Source organism: Somniosus microcephalus, chromosome 6, assembly GCF_052327205.1.
Source record: "Somniosus microcephalus isolate GS21.2 chromosome 6, FLI_Smic_1.0, whole genome shotgun sequence".
In the NCBI taxonomy this organism is placed as follows: Eukaryota; Metazoa; Chordata; class Chondrichthyes; order Squaliformes; family Somniosidae; genus Somniosus; species Somniosus microcephalus.
Window position 1 is genome coordinate 252,219,906 of NC_140992.1, and position 12,362 is coordinate 252,232,267.

A 12,362-nucleotide genomic window follows, 5' to 3' on the forward strand; every position below is an offset into this window, starting at 1 on the left:
ACCCTTTCAGGCAGTGAGTTTCAGACCCCACCACCCTCTGGTGAAAAGAGTTCTCCTAAACTCCCTTCATGGAATCATAGAATTTTACAGCGCAGGAGGCAGCCATTCAGCCCATCATGTCTGTGCTGGCTCTCTAAATGAGCAATGCAATTCCCCCGCCCTTACCCCATACCCATCCAAACTTAATGTTTTCAAATGTTTATCCACGTCACTTTCAAAAGCTATTACTATGGATTCAGCTTACAGCATTGTTTCTGTAGTACATTCCATGTCCTAACATTCCTGTGTAAAAAAAAATAAAGTTCTCCTAAGCTCTCCTTTCATTCTTTGTGATTATGATCTTAAATTTATACTCACAAAGTACTGCCTCATTGACCAGTGGGGAAATGTTTGTTTCCCTGATTTACCTCACCAAACCCATCATAATTTTGAACACTGCTATCAGATCTCTTAACCTTTTTTGTTCTAATGAAAAAGGTGGCCGTTTCTTTCACCTCTCCGCATAACTAAAGCCTCTCATCCCCGGTATCACCTTAGTGAAGCTCTCCTGCATTACTCCATGGCCTGGACATCGTCCTAAAGTAAGGCACCCAAAACGGAGCACACTACGTCCTAATAAATGATTTTCACGGGTTAAGCATTACCTATACATTGGTGCCCCTGTCCCCACCAAATCTCTTGCCATCTTCCACATGCACTGTGTTCCCAGTGCAACTCGCATCTCTGCTTGAAGCACGTGTTTTGGTCATTCATCATCAGAGCTGGTTTGACCACCGCAAGCAATCATTTTCTACATCTCCGCAGCCAAATTCTCTTACTATTCCCAGATCATCCTGGAGTAATAGTGGATTCTACTTTAATCCGACACAGTACTGAATATTGCAGAGTAAAACAGAGCGGTCATTGCTGATTTTAATTCCCTAACCCATTCTGTACAACAGGTGTGAACATTTCCACTGACATTATGGTTCTAACAAGGTCTAGAAATCACATTTCCTGAAGCAGTTCCTCCCGTCCATCCTACCTGAACAATTTGGAGCAGCATCATAAAGAATTTGAAATGCTGACTTAAAAGATTTCAAGCATACTATGTATTCAGCAATGTCTATTTCATAGCATTTGCCGAACTTAACTTTGTAACATTCAATACTTGAAATTTACAGAAATTCATTGTATTCAGTTGTACGAAAGTGATGATAAAGTCCTTCAGCACGCAAAAGGTTATTGGAAATCAAAACACAAAACTGGATTTCCTGTAAAAACATACCTCTATCTCTGGGTTAAAACCTTTAAAGGACATGCGGCCAAACAGCAAGTCTTCACATGGCACAAAGCTCTTTTCTTCAATAATATGACTCCTGAAACAAATTAACAGATTGGCGGAATTAGCTAATAAGGAAAATATTTGAGAGTTTTGAAAGAGCAACACTTAGGTTATTCAATGGACGAAATTCTGATTGTGCCATAACAGGCTGTCTGAAAAGTTACACATTGCTTCTGCACAGAAATGTTGTGCGTATTACTCAAGACTTTTTATTCTGATGCTCAAACATATAATTTTCTTGCGCTGATAAAAAAAGACAGTTTCAACATCTAAAGTTTAACATCCATCACTTTACCAATTTTAGTTTTTACCTTCCTAAATTATAACAAAAATTAATAAAATAACCTAGACTGGCAGATATTTTTTTAATAAATACTAATGTAATTGGGCTATTCATTAATCATTCTCATGCACACTGTGCAAGGCCAAGGAGATGTATTATCTGTCATACAGTTTATTACTTTGTAAATTATATATTCCAAAACCATGAAATTATAAAGCATTTGCATTTCTTTATGAATGACATGCCAAATATACAATGATGCAATAAAATATCGGTTTCTACATTGGTTCTGAAAAATGAATTTATGATTTACAGAATTTATAAATTGCCTATATATAGAATACCTAGTCATTAATAGTTAGAGACAATAAGTGAACTCTACAAAACATTTTCAAATATAATGCAAGAAAAGTTATGATGCTACTTTTGACAACTAAAATTATTCAGTCCATGGTGTGACGGCATTATCTTTTCCATACTAATCTGCAGCTAACATAAGACAAAACAGGACAGACAGGATCGCTGTTGCAATTATCAGATTTTTATGGCTATTACCAGATCCTTGGGCTAAATACTAGAAGTGACTGAACGTGGAGCTTGCAAACAAAGAAAGTTTCATTATTTTCCACTAATTAATGTCAGTGAGCAGTCTCTATTACGTCAGCAGGTAGCTGAAAAGAAATAAATGGCCAATAGCATCAAAAGGACAGTGATGTAACATCAAGTGATTTAATGTAAAAATATTGTCAACACCACCACATGTATTTAGATAGCATCTCTTACCCAAGAGGGAAAGCAGTACATTGGAAAAGTTAAAAGGAGTGAGACAGAAAGCAAAAGGAGATGGTAATGTACTATCTCCTTTTACTTTGTACTATCATCCCTTTTGTCATTTAATCTCTCCCGCCTTCCACCCGAGCACAGACCTTCCCTTTTGTGCTTTCCTCCCCTCCGTGCCCACCTTTGCCTCTAACTTTTTCCAGTTCTGAAAAAAGGTCATCGACCTGAAACTTTAACTCTGTTTCTCTCTCCACAGATGCTGCCTGACCTGCTGAGTATTTCCAACATTTTGTGTTTTCATTATAGAAGAGAGTGGTCTTGGCAGAGACTTCCAAACAGCTAGGCTACAGGACTGAAAGACTGGTCTTTATGCACTAGTGAACCGGGAGTGCAACTAGTAATCTTGAGGTGCGAGAGGCCAGAAGAGTGTGGAGTATAACATCAGCAGGAGTGATTGGGACATCAGTGTTGACATTTTCATTTATATATTTTAATAATTCCCTGAAAGTGCAAATGCAAGTAGATAAAGCCATAAAAAGGTCAACAGAAAATTGGATTTTATAAATAGGGGCTTAGAGTACAAGAGCAAAAAAGTACTGATGAATTTATACAAAACATTGGTTAGGCCACAGTTAGAGTATGGTACATAGTTTTGGGTGCATTATATAGAAAGGACATTAAATCCACACGGCGTAAATTCTCCAGAATGATAGCAGCGACAGGAAACTAGTTATGAGAGACTTGAAATACTAGGTCTATATCTATTGGAGCAGAGAAGGCCAAGAGAAAATTTATTGAGATTTTAAAATTCTAAAGTTTGGATAGAGTGAAGAAAGACTTGCATTTATATAGCGCCTTTCACAACTTCAGGACATCCCAAAGCGCTTTACAGCCAATAAAATACTTTTTGAAGTGTAATCACGGTTGCTGCATTTCCCACATTTCAACAAAGTTGCACATAGCAAGTTCCCACAAACAGCAATGCGATAATGACCAGATAATCCATTTCTAGGTGTTGGTTGAGGGATAAATATTGGCCAGGACACTGGGGAGAACTTCCCTGCTCTTCTTCGAAATAGTGCCATGGGGTCTTTTACGTCCACCTCAGAGGGCAGATGGGGCCTCGGTTTATTGTCTCCTCCAAAAGATGGCACCTCCGACAGTGCAGCACTCCCTCACTGCTGCACTGAAGTGTCAGCCTAGATTTTGTGTTCAAGTCTCTGAAGTGGGAACTGAACCCACAACCTTCTGACTCATGAGGCAAGAGTGCTACCAACTGAGCCACGACTGACAATTCCCACCAGGAATTTCTGTTCTTTCCGCCAGAGCCCTTGCACTCCATCACCCGGGCAAGGTCTCGCTGATGGTCCACTTGAAGGCCAAGGTGAAGAGGCTACCAACAAATCGGAGACTGGTCGCATCCCCGGGTCGGAGCTGATGATGTAGCGAGGATGAGGAGCTGGAAGGTGGCGGTCACGGTAGTGCTTTGCAGCACCAGGGCGCAGTACAGGGTGGCAAGGAGCGAGCCCAGGTAGGTCGCGCTGAAGGTGGTTGTGGGAGAAGAGCTGGTGCAGCTGGTTCCAAGGCCCGTGCAGGAGGGCCAGGCTGCCCAGAAGGAACAGGCTGCCCAGGGTGGAAAGCAAGGCGAATTTGCAAGCTTTCAACAACAACAACTTGTATTTATATAGCACCTTTAACGTAGTAAAACGTCCCAAGGCGCTTCACAAGAGTATTATAAGACAAAAAGTGACATCGAGCCACATAAGGAGAAATTAGGGCAGGAAGAGGTAGGTTTTAAGGAGCTTCTTAAAGGAGGAAAGAGAGGTACTGAGGGGGAGAGGTTTAGGGGGGAATTCCAGAACTTAGGGCCTTGGCAACAGAAGGCATGGCCACCAATGGTTGAACGATTATAATCAGGGATGCTCAAGAGGGCAGAATTAGAGGAGTTCAGATATCTTGGCCGGGGGGGGGGGGGGGGGGGGGGGAGTTGTGGGGCTGGAGGAGATTAGAGATAGGGAGAGGCGAGGCCATGGAGGGATTTGAAAACAAGGATGAGAATTTTGAAATTGAAGTATTGCTTAACCGGGAGCCAATGTAGGCCAGCGAGCACAGGGGTGATGGGTGAACAGGACTTGGTGCGAGTTAGGACACTGGCAGCCAAGTTTTGGATCACCTCACATTTACGTAGGGTAGAATGCGGGAGGCCAACCAGGAGTTCATTGGAATAGTCAAGTCTAGAGGTAACAAAGGCATGGATGAGGGTTTCAGCAGCGGATGATCTGAGGCAAGGGCGGAGACGGGTGACGTTACGGAGGTGGAAATAGGCGGTCTTAGTTACGCCGCGGATATATGGTCGGAAGCTCATTTCCAGGTCAAATATGACACCAAGGTTGCGAACAGTGTGGTTCAGCCTCAGACAGATGTTAGGGAGAGGGATGGAGTCAGTGGCTAGGGATCGAAAACAATGGCTTCGGTCTTCCCAATATTTAATTGGAAAAAATTTCTGCTCATCCAGAACTGGATGTCAGATAATCAGTCTGACAATTTAGAGACCGTGGAGGGAAGAGAAGCCATTGCAGGTGATTCTCTGGCTACAATTAGATAGTTAAGAATGGAACCAGGCGAGTGCAGTCCCACCCAGCTGGATGGTGTTGGAGAAGGATGGAGTGGCCAACCGTTTCAAAGGCTGCAGACAAGTCAAAAAGGACGAGGAGGGATAGTTTACCTTTGTCACAGTCACAAAGGATGTCATTTGTGACTTTGAGGAGAGCAGTTTTGGTACTGTGGTAAGGGCGGAACCCTGATTGGAGGGATTCAAACATGGAGTTGCGGGAAAGATGGGCATGGATTTGGGAGGCGACAACATGTTCAAGGACTTGAGAGGAAAGGGAGGTTGGAGATGGGGCGGTAGTTTGCAAGGACGGAGGGGTGAAGGGTTGGTTTTTTGAGAGGGGTGATGACAACAGATTTGAGGGAGAGGGGGACAGTACCTAAGGAGAGAGAACCGTTAACAATATCAGCTAACATGGGAGCCAGAAAAGGAAGCTGGGTGGTCAGCAGTTTGGTGGGAATCGGGTCAAAGGAGCGGAAAGGGGGTCTCATGGACAAGATGAGCACGGAGATGTCATGAGGGGAGATCGGAGAGAAACTGGAGAAAGATGTGAGTTCAGGGCTAGGGCAGCATGAAGGAGGCATACATAGCCAACAAGCCAAAGCAGAGCAGCCCCATCGGCAGGCACAGCCAGAATGCTGTCAACCGCTGGGAAAGTCTTTCCTCTGGTTGGGGAAACAATGACATGGGGTCATTGATTTAAAATTCTGAAGAAAGTGAAGAGAAAGGTTCAGAAATATTTCTTCACAGAATTGTTCAAGCATGGACTGTTTTGCCAAAAGCAGAAACCATTGAATCTTTTAAAGGAAAATTGGATAAATATCTGAGGCAGAGCATGATACAAAGCCATGGGGAGAAACCAGAACAGTGGGATTAGTTTTTGGATTGCTCTAGCGAAGACACTATTGGCCAAATGTGCTTCTCTGCTTAAACTTATTTGGTTCTAGAGCTGGAGTATGTGGACTGGCACATATAACTGGAAAATATTGTTCAGTTCAGGTGAAGCAAGGCTGTGGAAGGAGATGAAAGATGAGGATCTTGATGAGGAAGAGCTAACGGAGCTTGGTGACAATGGGAAGGGATTGGGTGTGTGAGACTTTGTGTACGAGAGGACTCAGGATGCAGAGTTCTGGACTCACTGAAGTTCGTGATGGGTGGAAGAGGAGATACTGGCCAGCACCTCCCAAACCCGCGACTTCTTCCACCTAGGACAAGGGCAGCAGGCGTATGGGAACACCACCACCTCCAAGTTCCCCTCCAAGTCTCACACCATCCTGACTTAGAAGTATATCACTGATCCTTCATCGTCGCTGGGTCAAAATCCTGGAACTCCCTCCCTAACAGCACTATGGGAGTACCTTCACCACACGGACTGCAGCGGTTCAAGAAGGCGGCTCACCACCACCTTCTCAAGAGCAACTAGGGATGGGCAATAAATGCTGGCTTTGCCAGCGACGCCCAGATCCCATAACCGAATTTTTAAAAAGTATCCGGGAATTCAATCCTTAAGAATGGGTTAGGATTAAGAGCAGAGGGAGAGAGGTAAAAGCGCAAATAGCAACGTCCAAGAGGTGGAAAAATACAGTCTTGGTGATAGACTGGAGGTGGGTAAACAGATCAGCCGAGAGGTAAGCAGCATGCTAAGATTGTATACCACTGAATGAAGATCCAGAGTGGTTGATGGAACTGGAGCCAGAGGCAAGTAGGTGCTGCTATGAACTGAAAAGAATACCTTTGGTGTTATCAACATTTACCTCAACACAGAATTTGAGCAAGCACTGCCGAAAGAATGTTAAAATTATGAATTTGGCATTTTTGTAAACTTGTTAAAAAACATATAGATCATTATACCACGCAGCCAAGGAGAGCCTTGATTTCTGTAGCAGTAAGCACCACCCTCTACGGTGACTATAGCATGGTGAATCCGAAACAGGGTAGCTCCTTGATGCAAGTCGAGATTTTAAAATGGAGCAACTCAACCATGAACTCTTGCATTAGCCGAAGTCCTGATTAATACCCAATTTAACCACCAATTACAATCATACAACTGCAGTGCACAGTACACACAGAACACTGACAATGCATATAGACTGGATAATGGAGAAAATCTGAGATTTAAAATGTGATTTTTAAAGTATATATATAAATAAATAAATATTTGCCAACAGCCTGAAACATTTCTAGTTTATTTGGATGAAGCACAGTGCACATTTTATACTGGATAAGGAGATCTTAAATGATTTGTGCTATGCCACAATGATCACATTATAATACAATGAATGTTATTTCCCAGTAATAAACTGATTATTACTTGATAATCTTGCTGTGATTATGTCATAACGGTTGATCTTTCAATGCAAACATTGTTAGACATCAACTACATGGGGAACACTGATCATCATTATATTTTTGCTGGCAAGCAAAATAATTTTTTTTCAAAACAAGTAAATAGAATTCTTAAATTCCACATCTATATATATAAAAAAACAGTATGTCTCTCTGTCTGTCTCTCCAGCTATACAATCAAAAGTTATAGAGCGTATCTACACATATGTTATATCAAAAGAAAGCTCATCATTAGGGGACTCTTGTAGGCGTATTTACTTTTTGGTCAGACAAAAATTGTGCCGACGGTATCCAAAAAACGTTCAAAATTCCGCTCATTAGCATCGAGTGGGGGCGGGTTCATTGTGTGTGCGGGCGGGCCATCCTAGAGTTGAGTGACGTGATGATTGACCAATCCTACAGTTCAGTGACCTGACGGTTGACCAATGTGTGTGGGCGGGCCTTATCATTCTGAACTGAGGTGTCAGCCATCTTGATTTGTAAATTTATTTTTTTCCCCCCACTTTCTGCGTGTTTCTTTTCAAATCTAGATTTCCAGCAAAAAAAAAGTTGCTTTTAAAACATAAATTGTTTTTAAAAAAAGTTAATTAATTTGTCAATCTTTTCTCTAACCTCTATAATTTTCCTACTTTTCACCGTTTTTGCAGGCCTGGAAGCCTGGGCCTCTGTTGCCCAGCCACACACGAGCTAGGCACCGCCCCGCCCGCGATCGCCGCCATCTTGGTAAAGGCTGGCGGCGCGGGACTGGGCCGAGCGTAGCCATCGCCGCCATTTTGGCAAAGGCTGGCGGGGCGGGAGGGAGCCTAGCGGGAGGTGAGTTGCGGTCACCACGGGGCTCGGGCTCAGCTGATCGGGCGCTCATCAGGGGTCGGCCCGCAACACATCGACCGGAAGAGCGGCGGCTCTCTCTCTCCTTCCCCCCCCACGGCTCGGGCGGGGGGCCGGGGCTCGGGAGGGTGTGGGGCGGGGCTCGGGAGGGGGGGCTCGGGAGGGCGGGAGGCGGGGCTCGGGCTGACCGGGGCGCTGCGCTCGGCTGGGCCATGTCAGTGCGTGGGACGGCACGGAGCTCCGCAGAGCCATCGCTGGCAGAGGGGAGAGGGTCTGCTGGCTCCCCCCCTCCCTTCCCCCCACACCCTTCCCACCCCCCACACACCGCCCCCCCTCCTCTCCCCACTTCCCCTCACTCGCGCTCTCTCTCTCGCCCCCACTCGCTCTCTCTCTCGCCCCCACTCGCTCTCTCTCGCCCCCACTCGCTCTCTCTCTCGCCCCCACTCGCTCTCTCTCTCGCCCCCACTCGCTCTCTCTCTCGCCCCCACTCGCTCTCTCTCTCGCCCCCACTCGCTCTCTCTCTCGCCCCCACTCGCTCTCTCTCTCGCCCCCACTCGCTCTCTCTCTCGCCCCCACTCGCTCTCTCTCTCGCCCCCACTCGCTCTCTCTCTCGCCCCCACTCGCTCTCTCTCTCGCCCCCACTCGCTCTCTCTCTCGCCCCCACTCGCTCTCTCTCTCGCCCCCACTCGCTCTCTCTCTCGCCCCCACTCGCTCTCTCTCTCGCCCCCACTCGCTCTCTCTCTCGCCCCCACTCGCTCTCTCTCTCGCCCCCACTCGCTCTCTCTCTCGCCCCCACTCGCTCTCTCTCTCGCCCCCACTCGCTCTCTCTCGCCCCCACTCGCTCTCTCTCTCGCCCCCACTCGCTCTCTCTCGCCCCCACTCGCTCTCTCGCCTCCACTCGCTCTCTCTCGCCCCCACTCGCTCTCTCTCGCCCCCACTCGCTCTCTCTCGCCCCCACTCGCTCTCTCTCTCGCCCCCACTCGCCCCCACTCGCTCTCTCTCTCGCCCCCACTCGCTCTCTCTCTCTCGCCCCCACTCGCGCTCTCTCTCTCGCCCCCACTCGCGCTCTCTCTCGCCCCCACTCGCTCTCTCTCGCCCCCACTCGCTCTCTCTCTCGCCCCCACTCGCTCTCTCTCTCGCCCCCACTCGCTCTCTCTCTCGCCCCCACTCGCTCTCTCTCTCGCCCCCACTCGCGCTCTCTCTCGCCCCCACTCGCGCTCTCTCTCGCCCCCACTCGCGCTCTCTCTCGCCCCCACTCGCGCTCTCTCTCGCCCCCACTCGCGCTCTCTCTCTCGCCCCCACTCGCGCTCTCTCTCGCCCCCACTCGCGCTCTCTCTCGCCCCCACTCGCTCTCTCGCCCCCACTCGCTCTCTCTCTCTCGCCCCCACTCGCTCTCTCTCGCCCCCATTCGCTCTCTCTCTCTCGCCCCCACTCGCTCTCTCTCTTCCCCCCAGTCGCTCTCTCTCTTCCCCCCAGTCGCTCTCTCTTCCCCCCAGTCGCTCTCTCTCTTCCCCCCCGTCGCTCTCTCTCTTCCCCCCAGTCGCTCTCTCTCTTCCCCCCAGTCGCTCTCTCTCTTCCCCCCAGTCGCTCTCTCTCTCTCTTCCCCCCAGTCGCTCTCTCTCTCTTCCCCCCAGTCGCTCTCTCTCTCTTCCCCCCAGTCGCTCTCTCTCTCTCTTCCAACAACAACATGCCCTCAAAAAAGCCTCGGCACCGCCGGGCACTCCAGCTAGTCTATATATAAAAGCGGTACTTCTGTCCTTCTGTCTGTCCGGCTATACACTCCAAAGTTATAGAGCGTACCTACACGTGCGTTACATCAAAAGAAAGCTTACGCCGGAACGGTCATAAGCGTATTTACTTTTCGGTCGGACAAAAATTGCGTATCCAAAAAACGTTCAAAATTCCACTCTTTATCCGCTCATTATTCAAAATTCCGCTTATTAGCATCGAGTGACGTGAAGGTCGACCAATCGTACAGTTGAGCGACCCGACGGTCGACCAATCGCTGCGTCACGGGGGCGGGTTCGTCGCGCGTGCGGGCGGGCCGTCCTAGAGTCGAGTGACAGGACGATTGACCAATCCTACACTTCAGTGACCTGACGGTTGACCAATCGGTGCGTGTGTGGGCGGGCCTAATCATTCTGAACCAAGGTGAGTGGCCGCCATCTTGATTCCAAACTCTTTGTTTCTTTTTCCCGCTTTCTGCGTGTTTCTTTTCAAATCTACATTTCCAGCACAAAAAAAAAGTTGCTTTTAAAACACAAATTATGTTTAAAAAAAAGTTAATTCATTTGTCAATCTTTTCTCTAACATCTATAATTTTCCTACCTTTCACCGTTTTTCCAGGCCTGGAAGCCTGGGCCTCTGTTGCCCAGCCACGCCCGAGCTCGGCACCGCCCCTCCCGCTTGGCCCGCCCTGTGATCGCCGCCATCTTGGTAAAGGCTGGCGGGCGGGAGGTGAGTTGCGGTCACCGCGGGGCTCGGGCTCAGCTGATCGGGCGCTCATCAGGGGTCGGCCCGCAACACATCGACTGGAGGAGCGGCGGCTCTCTCTCTCCTTCGCCCCCGCGGCTCGGGTGGGGGGCCGGTGCTTGGGAGGCCGGGGCTCGGGAGAGCGGGAAGGGTAACCCCGGCAATGGGGCTTGGGAGGGCGTGGGGCGGGGATCGGGAGGCGGGGCTCGGGCTGACCAGGGCGCTGCGCTCGGCTGGGCCATGTCAGTGCGTGGGGCGGCACGGAGCTCCGCGGAGCCATCGCTGGCAGAGGGGAGAGGGTCTGCTGACTCCCCCCCTCCCTCCCTTTCTCCCTTCCCCCCTCCTTCCCCCCACTTACCCTTCCCACCACCCCCCACACACCCCCTCCCCCTCCACACCCCCCCTCCCACCCCTCCCGCCCCCCACTCCCCTCCCCCGCTCTCTTGCCCCCACTCGCCCGCCCTCTTGCCCCCACTCGCGCTCTCTCTTGCCCCCACTCGCGCGCTCTCTTGCCCCCACTCGCGCGCTCTCTTGCCCCCACTCGCGCGCTCTCTTGCCCCCACTCGCGCGCTCTCTTGCCCCCACTCGCGCTCTCTCTTGCCCCCACTCGCGCTCTCTCTTGCCCCCACTCGCGCTCTCTCTTGCCCCCAGTCGCGCTCTCTCTTGCCCCCAGTCGCGCTCTCTCTTCCCCCCCAGTCGCTCTCTCTCTTCCCCCCCAGTCGCTCTCTCTCTTCCCCCCCAGTCGCTCTCTCTCTTCCCCCCCAGTCGCTCGCTCTCTCTCTCTTCCCCCCAGTTGCTCTCTCTCTTCCCCCCCAGTCGCTCTCTCTCTTCCCCCCAGTCGCTCTCTCTCTCTTCCCCCCAGTCGCTCTCTCTCTTCCCCCCCAGTCGCTCTCTCTCTTCCCCCCAGTCGCTCTCTCTCTCTTCCCCCCAGTCGCTCTCTCTCTTCCCCCCCAGTCGCTCTCTCTCTCTCTTCCAACAACAACATGCCCTCAAAAAAGCCTCGGCACCGCCGGGCACTCCAGCTTCTATATATAAAACGGTACGTTGCATTTTGTCTGTCCGGCTATACAATCAAAAGTTATACAGCGTACCTACACATATGTTATATCGAAAGAAAGCTTATCGTTAGGGTACTCTCGTAGGCGTATTTACTTTTTCGTCACACAAAAATTGTTTCGACAGTGTACAAAAAACGTTCAAAAATACTCAAAAATCTACTCATTAGCGGTTGACCAATCATACCTCTCATTAGCGTTGACTGACGTGCTGCTTGACCAATCCTACAGTTCACTCACTTCATCGTTGACCAATCGGTGCGTCACGGGCGGGACCTAATCCTCCAGTCTCCCTAAACTTCGCCGCCATTTTTTTCATCCCCACAGGGACACCACCAGCCAAACAGACCCCCACATTGCCACTCCAGCAGCTGCAGGTGAGTTTCCACACAGCAGGCGGGTCATCGGCAGCGGCAGACCGTCAACCGCGCCACCCGCGGGTGAGCTCAGCTCGGCTCCGTCTCGCCCCTACAGCCCGGCCGGGCCTCAAGCGCTAGGCCCCAGACACTCAACCGCCGCGCCAACTCCAGCTGCCGGCCGTCAACCGCGCGATCCCCTACGGAGCTCAATGACAGGGGACAGACACTGGCACGGACACCGTGCCGCCCAAAATTGCCCTGGCAACGCCGGGCACCCCCTGCTAGTAATATATAAATATGCATA

At 49.7% G+C, this 12,362-nt stretch overlaps 1 protein-coding gene across 1 annotated transcript in view; it reads right to left on the reverse strand.

Moving 5' to 3' along the window:
- The window catches only part of mphosph6 (M-phase phosphoprotein 6), a 67,665-nt gene that overhangs the window by 17,068 nt on the left and 38,235 nt on the right, over positions 1-12,362 (reverse strand). The window contains exon 3 of the mRNA XM_085991759.1: positions 1,268-1,358. Coding sequence (XP_085847885.1) covers positions 1,268-1,358 — 91 coding nt within the window. The remainder of the gene's footprint in view (positions 1-1,267; positions 1,359-12,362) is intronic.